The 14,083-nt window shown below is 41.5% G+C and overlaps 1 protein-coding gene across 1 annotated transcript in view; it reads right to left on the reverse strand.

Moving 5' to 3' along the window:
• Positions 1–14,083, reverse strand: part of REEP1 (receptor accessory protein 1) — a gene marked incomplete at its 5' end in the record, with an annotated part of 80,311 nt that overhangs the window by 35,657 nt on the left and 30,571 nt on the right. The window contains 2 exons of the mRNA XM_029938530.1: positions 646–766; positions 8,316–8,392. Of these exons, the coding sequence (XP_029794390.1) occupies positions 646–766; positions 8,316–8,392 (198 nt within the window). The remainder of the gene's footprint in view (positions 1–645; positions 767–8,315; positions 8,393–14,083) is intronic.

Raw genomic sequence — 14,083 nt, forward strand, 5'->3', positions numbered from 1 at the left:
ATTAGATGAATCTATATTTTCATTGCAAGTACTTTGGTGCAAAATAAACACAAAAGGTAAATAGCATGAACAAATTATTATGACTATTCTCATTAGTACTTAGCCAACTGATAATTACAAAAACAGGAGGGATTCCATTGGTAACACATACTGTAACACTGAACAACAGAGCAAACACTGTAAGAAGTTACTTATCTTCCAATCTCTGTTGGTAGCTACCTGGGTACAAGCTCAAAGCATTTAATCTCTTTATGCCTCTACTTTTCTATCTTAAGTTTTAAAAGCAATTTTTAACAGTCGATGTAAAAATTAGATCTATAGAAGGAAAGGAGTGGAGCATGATAAAAGGAAGGAAATTCAGTTTGGGGAGATGAATTATGAGCAAATCTTTTGTTGTCTTTCATTGCAAGGCATGGAAATGTTTTTCAGCAAGGAATGATAAATAACATCTTTTGGAGGATTTCACCACTATTTCTAAAATGTCAAAAAATAGATTAAAAAAGAGAAGGAACAAATTGTTGGGGAGGGGCAAATAAGGGACAATCTCGGGTCCCCTACAATAAAACACTCTGTCCTTTTTACTTATTGCTTTTTAAATTTTTTACTCGCTGGGAGGAGTGACAAAGGCTAAGCAGCACAAATTACCTTTTCTTTTGAAGACAGCGTGGGATGTACAAACTTCCTGTACAGGAGGCTGGAGCCTTTTGTGTAGGGAGACAGCAGCCAGGCGACAAACGCTATTTTTAGTTCATAATAGAATGGGAACCTGGAGAGAGATGAGAAAATACATGCTCTGTTAGGTTCTCGGCAATACCGCCCTGGGCCTATGAAGGCCGAGCCCAGCACCCCGCCTGCCTGCCCATGGCTGCGAGGCTCCCGGTGCCTCCTTTCTCCACCCGGGAAGGTGTGCGCCCACTGGCAAACACAGAGCAGAAGCCCAAGACCTCTTTTTTTTTTTTTTTTAAGATTTTATTCTTTATTTTTAATTTTTTTAATGTTTATTTATTTTTGAGAGAGAGAGAGCGCGCGTGCAAGTGAGCAGGGGAGGGGCAGAGACAGAGGAAGACACAGAATCCGAAGCAGGCTCCAGGCTCTGAGCTGTCAGCACAGAGCCCGATGCAGGGCTCAAACCCACAGATCGTGACCTGAGCCGAAGTTGGACACTTAACTGACTGAGCCACTCAGGCGCCTCTGAAGATTTTATTTTTTTAAGTACTCTCTATACCCAACATGGAACTCAAACCTACAACCCCAAGATCAAGAGTCACATGTTCTACTGGCTGAGCCAGCCAGGTGCTCACCGACTCCCCAAGGCTTCTTTTGAAAGTCAGTTCTTGTTTTCATTCTTTGTCAAGCCAGCCAGGATCCAGGTTTTCTCCAGCCATCACCCTGCGGGCCATGCCTGGCAACTGCCCGTGCTTCCTGCAGGGTTCTGCTTGTTTAGGTTGGCGCTGGGGCTCCAGCCACAGCCTGCAGGTTTGGAAGGCTATGTTCCCCTGTGCTCTACACCCAGTCACTCACTCTTCACTTGCGGCCAAGAAGGCACACACACCTGAAGCCTTTATGACAGAGAGGAACTGACAAAGAGTCTTCAGACCGAGAGTAAAAGCCTCCGCTTCTTGGCTGGGACAGGCGCCAAATATCTGCCAGCAAAAAGGATGCTACTTACCCTACTTAAGTCCATGGCAGGCAAACAGAACTTGAACTTTTTGGTGCCAAAAGAAAGAAGGGTTTAGGGTGCAGAGTCTGAAGTCCTGCGTACTGCTCATTTATGCATCACAGAAGCACTTACCGGCACCAGCAAGTATACACTTGTGCTGAGCACTGTGTAAACAAGGGTGAATAAAGAAGATCTGATCCCTACTCTCTTGGAGCTTTTAGTCTAGTGGGAAACAGACAAGACTGCCTTGTATCCTTGGAGCTGATAGTCCAGTCAGGAAAACAGGTAGATCAAATGATCACAAATAATATAGAATAGCAACCTGAGACATGTGCCATAATGGGTCTCTGCCAGCTCTTGTGGTACCTTTGTGTATATAAGAAAAAGCCAGCTCCTCAACTGAATGCAGACCTGTGAGCACATGACTAGTGAACAGGCCTTCATTTCAACTTCAGCCTCACTTGCCACCTTGGCCAGGTAACCGCTCTATGAACAACCTGTGCAACACTTGGCTGTCCTGATGTGTACTAATATCACGTCTTTTTATTATCTGTATTCTGATGCTTTGACATCTTGGGGCCTTGCTGACTCTGGAGAGGGTGTCCCTCCCAGGATTAGCCAATTCCTAAAGATAGGTAATAACTCACCCACAAGCAAGCCTTTTTTTCATATGCAAACTGACCCATCCCTTACCCCTACCACCTCTTTTGTGAGCTCTCACACTCTGGGCCACTCTCCAGCTGCTCTCACCACCCCAGGGCGAGGTTCCAGCCACCAAGGGACAGCCCCTATACCCCAGAGCCCACTGAAATTATTCAGACCAGCTAACCCTAAACATGTTTACCCTGCCTTCTGCCTTGCCTGCTCCTTCCATGGAAACCACAATAAAGGTTCTTGCCCACACTTCCTACTTCTGCCTCTTGACTGACCTCATGGTGTGCTGTGCCTCCCGTTTCTAGGGGACCTGTGACTTTAACAAACTTCCTCCTTCATGACAGTCATTTCAGCATCTATGTGTTTTGCCATGCCTGATTAAAACAAATCCTGGGTACCCTTAAAACATGATGCTCTGAGGGAAAAGGACACCAGTGCCAGTCTGAAGAATCAGAAAAGCAAACTCCTCCCAAGTACCCTCCTTCCCTCCCAACAAGGGAGCTGAAAATATAGAGCGATTTCTGGCGAGTCAGTTCAGAGCCTTCAGTCTCACACAGACCCCCAAATCAGCAGCTCCGCCCACTCCGCTTTCCTCATCCAGGTCCCTGGTCCACACCTTCTGCCTCTGGCAGGCTCTTCCGAATATTCTCTCAGCAACTCAAGGACACTGTCAGGTCAAGATTGTTTAATGTTTCACAGCTGTCACAGACAAGAGGCTGAAGGAACAGAGATGTGATTCTCCCACATTGGGACACTCTAGTGATTAACATTAGAGGAAATTTTATCTTGGAAACAAGCATTAACCAACCCCAAGGGGAAAGCAAATGAATCTAGCAAGCTCAGGCATCAACACAAGATACACACATAATCCCAAAGGATCTGTCACACGGCAGCACTTTTGTTGTTTATGTAAAAGATACATTTTTTCAAATCAGTAATGCATGAATATAAAAGTTTTAAAAATCCAATTATCCGGAAGAGTATACAACAAAGAGTCTCCTTCCCATCCCAGACCTTTAGTCCCTTTTCCAAAAGCAAAATCGTTATCAGTAGTAAACTTTAGATGCCTAAGATATAAAAATCAAGTGGGTATATGTGACTCCTTTAGCACCCCCCATCCATACACATTAACATCCTACAATCCCTCCCCCTCACCTCTCACCGCCCCCCACACGCTTAACAGAATACTTTTTGTTGTTGTTGTTCACTACTTCTATTTCTGGTGCCTAGCGCATTGCCTGACATTCAGTAAATAGTGGTTGAATTGATGAATAAACAGCCAGAGTGATCATCTGACACTTTAATCATATCACATCTCTCCCAGGCTAAAATTTTTCCAATGGCTCCTCATGGCACTTAAAACAAAAATCTAAACTCCTTACCATGGGGCTGCCTGGGTGGCTCAGTTGGTTAAGCATCTGACTTTAGCTCAGGTCATGATTTCATGGCTCTTGGATTTGATCCCCCTGTCAGGATCTATGCTGACAGCTCAGAGCCCAGAGTCTGCTTCAGATTCTGTCTCTGCCCCTCCCCTGCTCACTTTCTGTCTGTCTCTCTCTCTCAAACATAAATAAATGTTAAATAAAGCCCTTAGAATATTTGCCTGTATTTGTAGGGGTTCAGTGATTATCTATTCTTATGATTTATGTTGACCTTGGGTTATACATATTCTGCATATTCTTTGCTCCTTGAAGCCTGACTTTGTGTGGGGTGAGAATGTGTCCAAGCCTGGGTGACAGATCGCAAAAATTCTATTCCCTGCATTCCTAGACTCCTTTGCAGCTAGGGGTGGCCATGTGAGCCTATTCTGGACAATGTGAAATAAGCAGGAGTCTACTGGGGGAGGAAGTATTCCAGGAAAGCTTCTAATTCTCCAACATCCTTCCCCCTGCCTTAAAGTTAACAGTATACTTTGAGGATTATCTCAAACTGCCTCTGGAATGATCACACCAGGCCCAGGCCCTTGTCAGGTAACATAAGGGTCTCCCAGTTGAGCCACTCACATCCTGTGTCTCCCAGCCACCTCGCGCCCACTTGGCTCTACCAACGCAATCACCACCAACCAGGTTCACTTTCCACCGGACCTACCGCAGTCCCAGCCTTTACCACAGAGCCGAGAAGGTCCCTGCTCATTCCTTAATGACTGACCCTTGAACTGTCCTGACCTCTAGGATATACATGCCTCCCCAAGTACAGGTGCACAGCTCTGGGGTGTGTGTGAGAGGTACAGGCTCCCACCCTTCAATGTTACACCTTCAAACTCCTGAGGGCCGACTGTTTTCTAAGAGGGTTGGACAAGTGATGGAATTGCCAAAATACATGCAATTAATGTGTATAAAAATTCCCGGAAGAAAACACAAGTAACTTTTAACAGGGATGCCCCTGGGGAGAAGGGCTGAAGGTCGGGGAGAGGAGGGACTCACTTTCGGTGTACTATTTCAATTTCATTTTGCCATGTGATATAGGATTTCATAATTGTTAAAAAAAACTAAATGAAATCACTTAGAGAAATTGTGAAGCAAGCCACCATCTACCTCTTCTGTGACTATATACAATTACTGTTTACATCAAGATAGAATGTTTAAAAAAGTGAACTATGGAGAGAGACTGCCCCAGGGGAGGTGGTGGAGAGAGAGGAGTGTGGATAAGTGAGAAGTGAGGGGCAATCTCCAATCCTGGAAGTGAACCAAAGTTAAAGATGCTCCCCAGGAAGCCAGAAGGTGCTTCAGGGGGGTGGGGGGCAAAAACCTCTACCCGCCCCCCCCCATTATAAAGAGAGGTCAGAACGGTTGAGCTGGTGTCCACATCCCTGGAAGGGAAATAGGACTCGGTCTGTCTGATTAGCCTGTTCTGCACTGTTCCCAGAGCAAGAGGGAGGAAGGGTTACTAAGACTCTGCCTGAAGACAACTATGGCCCATGATAGCTGGAGGCTGGCAGACAAAGAGAAACCAAGGCTGAGGACATGGCCCGGCTGTAGGATAAAGCAGGCAGAGAAGATTCCCAACCTCTTCTCTGCAGAAGCAGCACCAGGGGGTGGGGGTGGGGGGCGGTGAGCAGGAGATGGGCAGCACCTTCACTTCCCACCCATAAGCCTCCTGGGCAGCTCCCGCTAAGATGGGCCAGATGAGGCCTCCAGGTGGATCAGGAAGAAGGGGATTCTATCCGCACCTGCGTATACATGCCGAACACAGCAGGTATCAGAGGCCCACCTCTGGTAGGCAGAATTTCAGTCCTACGATTTTCTCATTCTGATGTTACTCCCATAAATATATTCTCTTAACGTGGCAAAGGGGATTCTGAAGATGTAACTGAGATTATTAATCAGCTGACTTTAAAATAGGGAAATTATACTGAGTTATTGGGGTAGGCCTAATCTAATAACATGATCCCTTGCTAAATGAAATAAGTCAGGCAGAGAAGGACAGATACTATATGTTTTCACTCATAGGTCTAATAGGAGAAACTTAACAGAGGACCATGGGGAAGGCAAAGGGGGAAAAAGAGTTAGGGAGAGCGAGGGAGGCAAATCATGAGACTCTTGAATACTGAAAACAAACTGAGGACTGAAGGGGGAGGGGGAATGGGGAAGGGAGATGGTGGTCATGGAGGAGGGCACTTGTGGGGAAGAGCACTGGGTGTTATATGGAAACCAACTTGACAATAAACTATTAAAAAAATAATAAATAAATAAAAAAGAATAAAAGCTAATAACATAATCCCTTAAAAGCAAAAGCAGAGACATTTCCCTGGCTGGTAGCAGAAGACAGAGATTTGAAACATGAAAAGGATTTCACATGCCACTGTTGGCTTCAAGATGAACTAAGAGGCACATGTCAAGGAAATGGGGACCCCAGTCTTACAGCCACAAGGAATTGAATTCTGTCAACAATCAAAATGAGCCTGAAGCAGACTCTCCCAAGTCTCCAGATAAGAGCCCAGGCTGGCCCACACCGAGTTTGGCCTGGTGAGACCCTAAGCAGACGGCTTAGTTGATTCTTCCTGGACTTCTGACTCATAGAAACTGAAAATAACACATTTCTGTTGTTTTAAGCTCCTAAATTGTGACAATTTGTTACAGCAGCAATGGGAAGCTAATACATTTCCTAAAATCAAAATCCAATCAACTCCAGAATAGTTGATAAGCACTTATTAGATATGAAACTCTAAAGTGCCTGGACCATGGGTAAAACATAGTCCAACTATGAGGGAGGAGCACAGCCATCATTAGGCTGGATTTCTACTTAGCCAAAGGCAGTGAGACTGAAATGCCCATATCCCTGGGAAAGAGCTTGTAAGACTAACACTTTCCCCCTTGAAGTTCACGGGGAGGGAGAGGAGGACAGAAGGAGGCCACCCAGCACCAGACACAGAACATGGTTAAGAGGGAAGACTGGAGGACATGAGATACTAGCCATGATGCTTAAATGGCCACACTGTCCTTCACTGGATCTAGCCTGTTGCTCTCATCTCCAGGGGACAGAGGAACCTCCCCAGTGCAGCTCTGCACAATATGGGGCCTGACTCATAGAGCCAGCCCCTGGACCTGGGGAAGAGTTCCTTCTCCCCTCCCAGAGACTTAGCCCCATCCTGAGTCTGTTATTTATCTGGGCACAGAGTAGTTCAGGATGGCACAAACTTGTTAAATTAGGTAATCCACATTTCTTCCCTACAGCTTGAGGCCACAATGTCTGAGACATCTATTTTTTACAGTGGAAGTGAAAGCCAGGATCCTCTGGGGGGAGAAACTACATACTAAGGTCATTAAGACCACTGATTCAAAACTAGGAATCACAGGGGATGCCTGGGTGGCTCAGTTGGTTAACCATCTGACTCTTGGTTTCAGCTCAAGTCATATTCTCATGGTTTGTGGGTTTGACTCCTGCATCAGGCTTTGTGCTGTGTGAATTCTCCCTCTCTCTCTCTGCCTCTCTCCAGCTCATGCTCTTCCTCTCTCTCCCTCTCAAAATAAATAAATAAACTTAAAAAAAATAGGATTCACAGAATCAGTGTTCAGGTCTGTTTCTTGGCCTGTGACATCCTGGAGGGTAAGTTCATGTTGATCCTTTTTCGGTAAGGACTTTCTTCAAAATGGAAGTATTTTTACTATTTTCTCTGATAATAATTGATCATGGCATAACATTCATGCAAACCAGCAAATATAAAACCAACCCCACAATTCCAAGTTGCAAAAATAACTCTGGTTAACTGATGGGTATTTCCAAACTACTTTCAGTATACATTCACATGTGTACAGAGAAACTCAGCCCCTTTAAATGTAAAAAGATGCTATATATTATTCATAGTCTCTTTCACCTTAGAAGATGCAGTATATCCATACATAGACCTAGATTACAAATTTTACTTGCTCCATTGCTGTAACAACTGCATTGTTTATAAGGGGAAAACTTTTCCATCCAAAGGGGATTGATGAACTAAACCATTTATACCATGAAATTCCATGTGGCCATTGAAAAAATAGGTAAATCTATTTATGCTTATATTAAAGTATTTAAAAAATAAACTTAAACAAAGTGAGAACTGTTACATATACTATAATATCATTGTTAAACAAAGAGAAAATATTTAAGTAAGTATTTAAAAAGTATATACAGCTTAAATAGTATTTATGGTGAGAGTGAATGGAGTTTAAAAGAAACTTAGTTTTATTAGTTAAGGGAAACTCTTGTATGCTGTTTTCTTTGCCTTTTTTGGACATCTGAATGCTTCTTTACCAATTCCATTAATTGAGGAATTCCTTATTTAGTCCATCATTATTATATCATTGTATTAAAGAAAAATACTGGCTCTTATAAGGTCATTGAATAAATATTTACTTGAAGACTTTATAGACTCATTTATTAAAAATAGCCCAGTTAACATCCTGCACCTGCTTTTCTGTTCTGAAGTAAGGTTTGAGACTGCTTTTAGACTCTTCCCATCTCTCCACTGACACGAGGCAACATCTTTCCTTGAAAAGTCCCAATTCCTAGAGTAACTTACCAACAAAGGAAGATGTCGGTAAATGTCTCTGCTGTGGTGAAAAGTGCAAATATAATCCAGTACATCATCCACTTGACCTGTTGAAAGAGAAAGCAACAAAGGCAGTAGAAAAGGTCAGGGCTAACTGGCTGGTTGCCCAACATTTGAACAAGAGGAAGAAGTGGACGATGAGGTATGTTCAGGCAGTGTATCCAGCATCTGTAACCCCTTCTCTCTATTCTTCCATGGCTCATGTCCAGTTCTACCCTGGGCCTTGAGCTTGGAGACAAACACACTCTTCCCACAACTGATCCAGGCTTCATGTCAAAGTAGACTCTGGGTGACCTTCAGTAGCCCTCAGGTAAGCCAGGGGGACCTGCACACCAGGAGTGACTCAGGATTCAGTTAGATCATTTTATTCCAAGACTAACAATAGGTTAGTAAGCTCTCCAGAGTTTACACTGGGGATACACACTTTGGAATGAACTTTAACTAGACCAGACTTTCTGGAATGTAATGGTAGTTGTTTAAAAATGATTTCCTGGGGCGCCTGGGTGGCTCAGTTGGTTAAGCATCTGACTTGGGCTCAGGTCACGATCTCACAGTTCGTGGGTTCGAGCCCCGCATCGGGCTCTGTGCTGACAGCTCAGAGCCTGGAGCCTGCTTCAGATTCTGTGTGTCCCTCTCTCTCTGCCCCTCCCCTGCTCATGATCTGTCTCTCTCTGTCTTTCAAAAATAAATAAATGTTAAAAATAATTTTAAAAAATGATTTCCTGTGGAGGGACGCCTGGGTCCCGCATGGGGCTCTGTGCTGACAGCTCAGAGCTTGGATCCTGCTTCAGATTCTGTGTCTCCCTCTCTGCCCTTCCCCCACTCATGCTCTGTTTATGTCTCAATAATAAATCAAAACATAAAAAGAAGAAAAAAAGAAAACAATTGGAAAACAATTTGACAATAAAATATTAAAAAAAAAAAGAAAAAAAAAAAGAAAAAAAGAATGATTTCCTGTGGAACCATCTCTCAACCCCTCACAGAAACTGGATCTTCTTTTAAAAACCTCTCCCATGTGAGCATCTCTATCCATTTAACTGCCTCTCTCCAGTAGAGGCCTTCATCACCTGTCTCCTGAACTACCGCAAGAGTCTTCTAACTGCTTTCTTTGTCTTAGGGCTTCCCCCCCACCAACCTATCCTATGAACAACTTCTATACTAATCTCCCGAATCCAAGAACTTATCAGACTACTCCCTAACTTAAAATCTTCCAGACCACAGAATAAAGTCCAAATTCCTTAGTCTTCTCCTTCTAGTTTCTGGTCATGGTAGAGTAAGGTATTGACCAGCCCTCCCCTGCCAACAATGATAAAAAACTCTAAACAAAATATTTAATTTTTTTAATGTTTACTTATTTTTGAGAGGGAGAGGGAGAGAGAAGAGAAAGAGGGAGACAGAGAGAGAGAGAGAAGGAGAGAACAAGTGTAGAAGAGGCAGAGAACAAGCAGAACAGAGGATCTGAAGCAGGCTCTGTACTGACAACAGTGAGCCCAATGTGGGGCTCAAACTCATGAACCATGAGATCATAACCTGAGCCAAAGTCAGGTGTTTAACTGAGTCACCCAGGCACTCCTAAACAAAATAGTTAAAAACAACTGCTTGAAGGCACTAGAAAACTATCAAAAGCTGGCAGAAACTGGAAGGGATTAAACTCTTAAAATGAAACCATACCAGGATAGATCCATGTTAACGTGTCTGGGGAACAATCCCCAGCTGGCAAATCATGGAGCAGATTAAACTCAAGAAGAAACCCATAGTCTTTTTTTTTTTTTTTTTAAGAGAGAGAGTGACATGCACAAGCATGTGAACAGGGGAGGGGGCAAAAGGAGAAGAAGAGTGAGAATCTTATGCAGGCTCCATACCCAGTGCAGTGCCCAACACAAGGCTAAATCTCATGACCATGAGATCATGATCTGAGCCAAAAATCAAGAACTGGATGCTTAACTGACTGAGTCACCCAGTCAGAAAGAAACTTTCTTCTTTCAGGAAGAAACCCATCATCTTTTTGCCTGAGGAACTGGAGAATGAAATTTGAGACCCTAGAGATGCTGGAAATTAAGAGGGAAAAAATCCTAGAGAGGGAAGCTATATAGGGGCAGGCCAAAAAATCCACATTCAAATTCCCTTTAAATATTTGCCTGGACCCTGAACTGACAGAATCAGGTAAGACTCCAAGGTTTCTGAGAAAAAAGCCAGAAAGCTGGAAAAGTTTAGCAGAAATTTAATTTCATCCCTCTGTAGTAGAAACAGAGGTTGAAGTTCAAGTCCTGCCAAGTTAGAGGAGCTTGGTAAACATTTGAGAATTTCCACTGAAACATCTAAAAAGCCATACGTTAGTAATAAAAATTACATCCCAAAACTAAGAGATCAGCTTTAAGACTATGGACAAAACTGAAATACCCCTGTCCCAATAAAATGTAAAACTTAGCTGCCACAAGGTCAAGATGAGTGTAACTACCCATGAGAACAAAACTCAACACATTCTTTACAAGAATGTAACATAACCTTATAGCAAGATTATAGGATATAAGGCTAATATATAAATGTCAGTTGCATTCCTATATATCTGGACAAATGGAACTTGAAAGTTAAAAAAATATTATTTACATTAGCAGCAAAGAAATGAATTACTCGGAAATATATCTAACAAAAACTGTAAAAGACCTATGTGAAGAAAACTACAAACTCTGAAGAAAGAAATCAAAGAAGAGCTAAATAAATGGAGAGATATTCCATGTTCATGGACAGGAAGACTTAATATTGCTAAAATGTCAGTTCCTCCCCCAATTAATCTATAGATACAATGACTCTAAATCAAAACGCTAGCAAATCCTTTTGTGGATGAGGACAAACTGATTCTAAAGTTTATATGGAAAGGTGGAAGACTAAGACTAGCCAACATAATACTGAAGAAGAACAAAGCTGTAGGCCTGACACTATCTGACCTCAAGACTTGCTATTGAGTTACAATAATCAAGCTTGGAGTCTTACCTGATTATTGCTGAAGGAATAGATAAATAGATCTATTCTTCAAATAGATAAATATAATAGAGAGCCCAGAAATAGATCTGATAAATATAGTTAACTGATCTTTGACAAAGGAGCAAAGGCAATTCAGTGGAGAAAGAATAGTTTTTTTTCTTTTCCCACAAATGGGAAAATGCTAGAACAACTGGATATCACATGAAATAGGTAGATAAGTAAATCAGTAAGTGAATAAGAAAATGAGGGAATAAATAAATGAATGAATCTAGGCACTGATCTTACAACTTTCACAAAAATTAACTCAAAATGTGTCATAGGCCTAAAGGAAGATTCAAAACTATAAAACAACTAGAAGATAACATATAAGAAAACCTAGGTGACCTTGAGCTTGGCAATGAGGTTTTGAATACAACAGCAACAGCATGAACCATGGAAGAAAAAAAATTCATAATTTGCACTTCATAAAATTAAAACTTGCTGCTCTGTAGGACACTGTTAAGAGAATTAAAAGACAAGTCATAGAGTGGGAGAAAATACTTTCAGTATGATATCTGATAAAGAACCCATATCCAAAAATACAAAGAACTCTTAAACTCATAAAAACCTCACAAAAAATAAATAACCCAATTAAAAACTGGGCCAAACATCTTAACACCTCACCAAAAAAGATACACAGATACATAGTAACTTATTAACAAAACTTTTGTTATGAAACCTAAATTTTTCTCTGTCATCACTTAACAAGACACTTATCCTAGGAAGACAAGGGAGGATTCAATAGTATTTTTCTTGAAAAAAATATAAATATGTTAAAGAGTCTATAGGAAAAAATCGATATAGTGAGTGAAGAAATGAGGGATTTCAAGAGAAAGAAGGAAACTCTTTTAAAAAGAACCAAATGATACCCTAAAACTAAAAAACAGAATATTTGAAATTTTTTAAATTACTGAATGAAATTAAGAGCAGATTGGATGCAACAAAAGAAATGATCTGTGAATTTGAGGGCAAGCCAATAAAGTCAATAAGACAAAAATCTAGATTGGCAAAAAACAGAGAGACTCAATACCTGTGAAACAGCATCAAGAAGTCTAACATATATGGAATAGGAATTTTCACAGGAAAAAGAGTGGGACATAAAAATTATTTTTAAAACTAATGACTAAATTTTCCAGAATCAATCAAAAACAGCACATCCACAGAACCAGGGAGCTCAGAAAATCTCAAACAATATAAATACAAAGAAAACCACACCCAGGCACATCACAGTAAACTGATGAAAAAGAAAGAAAATCTTAAGAGAGGGGGGAAAGACATACTGCATACAAGGAAACAACAATAGATGACTTTTCATTGGAAATGATGAACATCAGAAGAAATAAAACAACACATTTAAAGTGCTGAAAGAAAATAAATCAACTTAGAATTCTAAACCCAGAAAAAATATCTTTCAAAAATAAAGGCAGTTCTGGTGAATGCACATTGTCTTTGTGATTCTGAAATATGTGGCTCAAGAGATTACTTAGAGGTCTTCTTTATTCAGAAAAACAATTGTCCCCTGGGAACCACCCTGATTTAATCCATCAAAAGTAACTACTGTCTGAGAGACTACATGCTGTTAAGAGTACCTGCAGCAGAACAGGACCCTCAGTAGGGGGCAAAGAAGGTCTTTCCAATTGTACATTTCAAGGTATGCTAGGGCCCAGGATCCAGGAATTCCCAACAGTTGTATGCAGATACACAACCAGGAGCCTGATTTCCCACTCTATTGTCTTTCTTCTTAGCACTCAAACCATGCTCTAATATCTTCAATTAAAAACAAAGGACAATGAAGGGCAATTGGGTGGCTCAGTTGAGTAATCATCCAACTCTTGATTTCAGCCCAAGTCATGATTTCACCATTTGTGAGCTCAAGCCCTGCATCGAGCTCTGCCCTGACAGCACAGAGCCTGCTTGGGATTCTCTCTCTCTGTCTCTCTCTGCCCCTCCCCTACTTTCTCTCTCTTTTTCTCTCAAAATAAATAAATAAACTTTTAAAAAAGGACAATGGTAACAATAAAAAATCCCTTTCCTTGAAACAATCCTTAGCTATAAACTTGTCTAGTGAGTCATCTATACTTTCAGTGTCTACTTCCTCATCCCCCACTTACTCAGTGCACTACATTCATCAAATTAATACTGCTCTCACTGGGGTTCCCACTTCAAAGGGGTATAACTGATCCTTTTTTAGTTTTTTTTTACTAAATTTGTTTGACTTTCAGATGGATAATGAAACTATCATTTCCTGAATAGCTCCCCAAACACAACTGTCCTGATTTCCCTCTTGACTTTCTGGCTACTTCTCCGGTTCATCAATTCGTCCACAAGGCTTTGTTCTAGACATTCTCTGCTAACACTAGGTAAGACATTCTCCCTGAATAAACTCTGCATTCCTCACCTAACACAGCCAATCAAGTTCTGTCACTTCCTGTCTCTTATTTCTGTTGACTCTATCTCCTTCTCTCCATCCCCTTTGCCATTTGCTTACTTCAGACCACCAACATTCCCAATCTAGAATAGAACTACAGCCTTTTGCTTGGTCTCTAAACCTCTGACCTACTCTGACCTCTAAGCTAATCTACTAATCTGTCCTCCATATTACAGTCAGAATGATCTTCTTAGATACAAATTTGAGATTCTCCTTCCTACCTTAAAGTCTTCATCAGTGTCATAAGATAAAGACCACATTCCTTAAATTGGCTTACAAGTCCTTGCAG

The sequence above is a fragment of the Suricata suricatta genome, chromosome 4 (genome assembly GCF_006229205.1).
Source record: "Suricata suricatta isolate VVHF042 chromosome 4, meerkat_22Aug2017_6uvM2_HiC, whole genome shotgun sequence".
NCBI classification, from domain to species: domain Eukaryota; kingdom Metazoa; phylum Chordata; class Mammalia; order Carnivora; family Herpestidae; genus Suricata; species Suricata suricatta.